This window comes from Triticum urartu, chromosome 6A (assembly GCF_056163025.1).
Source record: "Triticum urartu cultivar PI428250 chromosome 6A, HENAU_Tu73, whole genome shotgun sequence".
NCBI classification, from domain to species: Eukaryota; Viridiplantae; Streptophyta; class Magnoliopsida; order Poales; family Poaceae; genus Triticum; species Triticum urartu.
Genome location: NC_141878.1, coordinates 569,899,680 through 569,905,432, shown reverse-complemented (window position 1 = coordinate 569,905,432; position 5,753 = coordinate 569,899,680). Strand labels below are relative to the sequence as shown.

The 5,753-nt window shown below is 46.8% G+C and overlaps 1 protein-coding gene across 2 annotated transcripts; it reads right to left on the bottom strand.

Annotated features, from left to right (window-relative positions):
* Positions 1-205: 205 nt before the first annotated feature.
* On the bottom strand, positions 206-3,911 carry LOC125515153 (organic solute transporter ostalpha protein (DUF300)). Of its 2 annotated transcripts, XM_048680592.2 has the most exons (9): positions 3,405-3,909; positions 2,921-3,095; positions 2,734-2,790; positions 2,281-2,389; positions 1,840-2,024; positions 1,665-1,753; positions 1,293-1,542; positions 963-1,208; positions 206-872 (listed from the first exon to the last, which is right to left on the bottom strand). In XM_048680592.2, the coding sequence occupies exons 2-9, from the start codon at positions 3,068-3,070 to the stop codon at positions 606-608; spliced, it is 1,353 nt and encodes a 450-aa protein (XP_048536549.2). In that variant the 5' UTR covers positions 3,071-3,095; positions 3,405-3,909; the 3' UTR covers positions 206-605. The 2 variants fall into 2 exon arrangements, with proteins under 2 accessions (XP_048536549.2, XP_087385014.1); XM_087528888.1 differs by lacking the exon at positions 2,734-2,790 and having other exon boundaries at positions 3,405-3,911.
* Between the last annotated feature and the right edge of the window lie 1,842 nt (positions 3,912-5,753).

The following is a 5,753-nucleotide window of genomic DNA, read 5'->3' as shown; positions in this document are numbered from 1 at the left end:
TTGGCCTTTTTCTGCCAAGCCAGCTTAAACAAGACCCATCTGTCATAAACGCTCTAATCCGCCGATCGGTGGTTTACTCAAAAATAAATAAATTATCAGCCATGGTGCTTTCTGTAAAAAAGAAATGTAAACTTATGTTTTCTAATAACCTAGCCCTTAATGTGGTGGTTAGTTGCAATTTGCTCAGTTAATTTGGTACTAGTACTACTACTACATTACAACATTGTCTCAGAAACAAAGTTGAGAGAATATATGATCAAAGGAACTTGTTGTATTTGTGCAGGGAAAGCAGAGACCAAAGACACGTAGCATCCCAGATGGGGCTTGAGCCAGCCACACAGCTTCATGGCTTCAACACTCGATCCGTTTCGGGCTTCCGGCAACAATATCGACGCGAGGCTTGATCCCTGGTGAGCCCGGGATACAACCGCCCTCCTAACCATCCAGCCACTAGTTGGTTCTTGATTTTCAGGATAACAGTTGGTATCATGGTGCACAGATGCATCACCACCGTTTTACTCAGTTTCCTTTTTCGAATCGCGGAAGCAGAAGCGCACCGTGTTCTCAAGGACCAGTTCCTCTTGCACTCCTCTTATTATCATCTTTTATTCTTTTGATTTCAACCTCTCCATAGATCCGCTGCCATCACCCTTGTCTTTCACCCTTGTTTCGACCTCCACCTCCGCATCAACCGCGACAGCTTCGCCGTTGTCCACTACATTCTCGGTGACACGCTCCTCCACCTCGACGTCGGGTTTCTTCTTGTCCTCCGGCTTCAGCGAGACGTGGTGGAAGGTTTCCTGGATCTTCCCGACGCCTTTCTCCACAGGCTCCATTGCCTGTGAGATGGTCAGGGCCACATCCTTGACGACCTACAAAATAAGAAGCAAGTAATCTGTCAGAAAACCAAGGATTCAGGTTCTTCAACCTCGAAATTCCAATGCATGTCGCGGGCACTTTACATGGTGGCTACCACCCAGAACGACATCCTCAACGCTCTCTCTGATGCTTGTTCCTGGAGTCTTGACATTTGTCTCTTTTTGCTCCACGGTAGCTGGCACGGCATTGCTGCCATCATCGACATCGACCCTCAACTCCATTTTGCTCTCCTCATGGGCCACCTCCCTGTGCTCACGGTCATGGACCGGGATGTGCTGGTACGGCTCCACCCCGAAGACAAAAGCATGTGCGATGGCCGCAATAGCCATCTAAGAGAAAGCAATTTCGCTTTACTGCAGCAACAGAAGGCCAAGGATGGTTCTCAATCAAACTTACAAGATTTGCCTATTTACCTCGATACAAATCAGAAAGTCTTGAATCCCATTTTGCACCTTGCCCTCCTTAGGCAGGAGCCCCGTATGGCAGATGATTGTGATTCCGATTCCCTGCCACCAAGTGGCGAATACAATGGCCTTGAAACTTATGAACTTGGCTAGCGGCCTTATTGCCTGCAGCCTTTCATGCGTTGCATTGTAAAATTTCACCAGACAGTACAGTGCCCATGTCTGGCTGAAATTTATGACAAGAGCGATGTAAGGGTATCTGCGTATTAGAGCATGACATGCTTTTAGTGAAAACGAGTTGACCTCCTCTCCCGTTTCGTAAATTCAGACATCTCAACATTGTAGATATCAAAACGAGATACAAAGATATGAGATGGTTACCCATAGTTCCACTTGAATTCACCATCTCCATATGCTCCAAAAAGCTCCAAGATAAATGCCAAGAAAGCACAGAATGTCTTCAGAATCATCTGAAATGATGTTAAGGAAGGAGATATCATCCACGTCGTTATTGACCAGTTTCAGGTGAGAACATTACTAAAAATGTGCAACTTACATATTGCACAAGGCCGAATTTTATAATTGTGTATAAGCTCTCCCCCATTGCATTAGGATCGCAAAAGAAGTCGCGCAGTCTACTTTGATTACGATTTTTTGCCTTCTCTTGACTCTCAAGCAACTGTTCACTTAGCTCTTCCATTCTTTCTTTTTCAAGCAGGCCAACAACCTGCCGTTCTCCCCCTGAAAGAGTCAAGCTTTCAATTTCCCAAATACTTAATACAGTACGGTATCATGAATTTGGACAACTGAATCAGAGAGGTGCTGTAGTTAATTTTTAAATATATTTAATTAACCAAAATTTGCTCCATAACCTGCAAACATGTATAGGATGCAATGTCCATGCAATTTACTCCTGTTTATTATGGAAAATTTACAATGATTTCTCACATATTATTTGGGTCCATTCCTGTGGTCACATAGAAGAAAATAAGATTACCCAGGCATGCAACCAAGTATCGTCCAAAGGCATACAAAGCAAATGCTTCATAACAATTCCGCAATATATCACAGGCCAAGGAGAATTCCGAATGCCACAGCGATATTATCTGGGGAAAAGAAATCAAATATCAAAAAGTGGGATAACCATACAGGTCAACAGTTCAATATGAAAATGGAATAGAATCTTCAGGAGGCAAAAATCAAATGCTCAAAGCAACCATGATACGGTGGTTTTTCTTACAAGTTCATGATTCTATTATATAACTGATCTTTCTTAACACTTCCAACATTTTGATATGAAAATGAGAGTAGCTATTTTTTCTAAAGCCAGCAATTCCATAGCACATTCAGCATTCGTTTTGCTCGCTTTTACATATCTACTGGTGGGTGCATTGTATCCCTAGAGTTATTCAAGTTCAACCAAATCCAACAAGTTTGGGCTCAAACTTACAGATTCAGACGCATATACAGGCACCATAAACAAGACAGCTATGATCCATTTCTGCTCCTGCAGAACTCTCAGCAAGATAAACTTGTTCAATCAGAACAACGGCAAGCTATAAATAATGGCTACACTGGAGACATTTGGTCCACCAGCAGAAAGAGGGGATACTGTGACATGAACCCGCCGCACTCACCGAAGGGTTTCTGTAGGATCTAAGGTGCTGCAGTATGAGCCAGAGCGAGATGAGCAGCGCGACGAGCACGAACCCGGCTCCGATGAGCACCGCCGGGGTGTGGAGGTTCCTGTAGAACCCCTGGAAGCTAGAGGATCCATTCGATGTCATTGGTTCATCCCACGTGCACTGATCCCTGAAACAAAGTTCAATTTGATCTGACACTCTGTTCTCAAATGAAGAATTTGTTACTCAAAAATGCATGAGGATAGAAACTTTAAACTGATTCTGACTGCCCCATTGTCGTCGTCAGTCTCTGTCAAATCAGATTTGCTGAATGAATGGATAGGTGGCTTTGTTCCAAATTGCGAGTCAATTAATCACTAATATATGTATATCGATATGAGGCTTCGGTCCAGAAGAAATGAAAAATGATATCGCAATGAGATTCAGAGTATGACATTCGGAGAAGCAAAATCAGAGCACATGAGAAAGCGAAATTTACCGAGGAAGAACCTGGCACACAGTTCCTGGGAGCGCACTGTGACCACGATGGGATCAGTAAGGGGTAAGGAACTGGTGGCACCGCCGCAGGAACCGCTCCGGCTTGCCGTCGAAGTCACCCCACCGACGGCCGCGCCCCCTCAGTCCACCGTCCCCGCACTCCCTCAAGCGGCCGCCGTCCTACTGTCCCAGGAGAGAGATGGCGCAGGCTCACGGTGAGAGATGAAGTAGGTACCTCACGTCCGGCGCCCGCCGCCGCCGCCGCGAGAGGAGAGACGAGATGGGAAGTTTGCTCGGGGGAGAGGGGGTCAGCGAGGGATTCCCCTCTGTCCCCGGCTGGAGATGCAGCCATGCAGCGCGCGGCGTCGCCCGCCCTCCACGTGTCCGGGGCGCAGCGCACGCGGCGGCTTCCCGTGGGCTGCAGGCAACTGGAGAACGATCTGATTCATCCGTCCGGCCGATCCGGCGCGCGGCGTCGTCGGACGCCTCGGCCTCCAACCACGTGTCCCCCCGGCTCCATGTGCTTCCGTTTCTCCCTTTTTTCGTGCACGACTCGTCATCTCCGCCGCTTCCCTCTTCTCTTCGCGAGTCAAAACCTTTTCTCACTTTTTTTATGGATGGATGTGTATTTTTTCAACATGGTAGAGACACATACGCTTATATATACACGCAGGCTTATATATACACGCAGGTAGCAGGGTATTGCGAAAGGTGCAAAGGTGTGCCGTGGTGCGGGCGGCAGAGTGCAAGCACGCGTGGTGGTGGTGGTGGCACCGGGGCATGTTGTGGGGTGGTGGTGTTGCGTGGACTGGTCTAGGTCCGTGCGCGGTGCTCCGGTTGAGCGAGGCATATGGCTCACTCGGCTGACGTGGTCGGTGAGTTGCGTAGTTTGTTGCTGGTCCGCAGAAAACAGAGTTTTGATCCAAGCCGGGTCAGCCCATTAGTCCTGGTTCAGTCAAGAACCGAGACTAATGTGAGCATTTATCCCGGTTTGTGCGGCTAAGGCATTAGTCCTGGTTCACCTGGGCCCTTTAGTCCCTTTAGTCCCGGTTCATCTGGGCCCTTTAGTCCCGATTCGTGTCACTTTGAAAATAAAAAAAAATCAAAAAAAATTTTAAAAAAAAATTTCAAAAAAAAATCATAAAATTTCCTTTAGTCCCGGTTGGTGTTACCAACCGGGACTAAAGGTGGAGCTTCACGTAGCCGCGCCCTTTAGTCCCAGTTCTGGATTGAACCGAGACTAAAGGAGAGAGACATTAGTACCGACCCTTTAGTCCCGGTTCGAAAACCGGGACTAAAGGGCCTTACTAACCGGGACAAAAGCCCCTTTTTCTACTAGTGGGTGCTACTTGTGCGGCAGGAGCACTAAGTGTTGCACACTCGTTTTGGCTCGAGTTGTGTCGACATCGACTTGGGCAGTCCTCAGTGGTGATGTGCGGCCCACTGCCCTTCTACTCGCTTTAGTGTGGCCCACCATTGAAGGATACAGATGTAGTCGTGGTTCAGTTTGAAGGTTCATAGGCTCACAATGGCTAGCCCCCCTACTCGGGGTTTGTTGAGGTGGAGAGGAATAAGACTCTAGATAAAAGCTTTAATTTGTTTCTCCAATGATCGTTATTGATGATATGATGGGGCTCGAGGGCGTCCTTCACCTCCTTGGAGGCACTGTCGATCCTCAACACTGGGGCGCGTCCACTCCGAGTGGGAGTGGTGGTGGTTGTTGGCTTGTCCGAACCATTACCCAAGGTTCGGTGGGGAGCTCGAGTGTGGGTCTAGGCGAAATCTTTGGGGTTGAAAGGGTCGACCCCGGTGACGATGGCGTCCACAGACGTCGTTTCCATCTTAATAGGCATTTCCGAAGACCTCGCTCTTGTTCTCTCTGCATGGTCGTCATGTTAGGTGGTGTTGGCTGGTTTTCGTAAAAAAATGTGAGTACTTATAGTCTTCCAAATGCACCAGATAGCACATGTACATGCAGATTAAGATCTAGATGGTTTTTATTAGCAAGCCAGTATCTGGCATTGGATAGGAAATATGTGCCTAAGGTTTCTCCAAAAAAGGTTGAAAGTAAATCCTAGACTTTTTTTGCAACCACACATTCAAACAAAAGATGCATTATGGTTTTATGCTCAACAAAAAATACAAAATCTAATAGTTTACCGATCTTCCTTTTTTCCTATATAATGTCTATCATGAGTTTGTTGTGGGATAATAACCACAGGAAGACTTGGTTAATCCATGTATTTAGTCTGGTATTAGGCAGATTCAGTGGTTGATACTAGACACTCTAAATAAATGGCAAAGTCTACTCAAGAGGAACATCCCGAAAAAGCAAAAGCTCTTTCCCAGA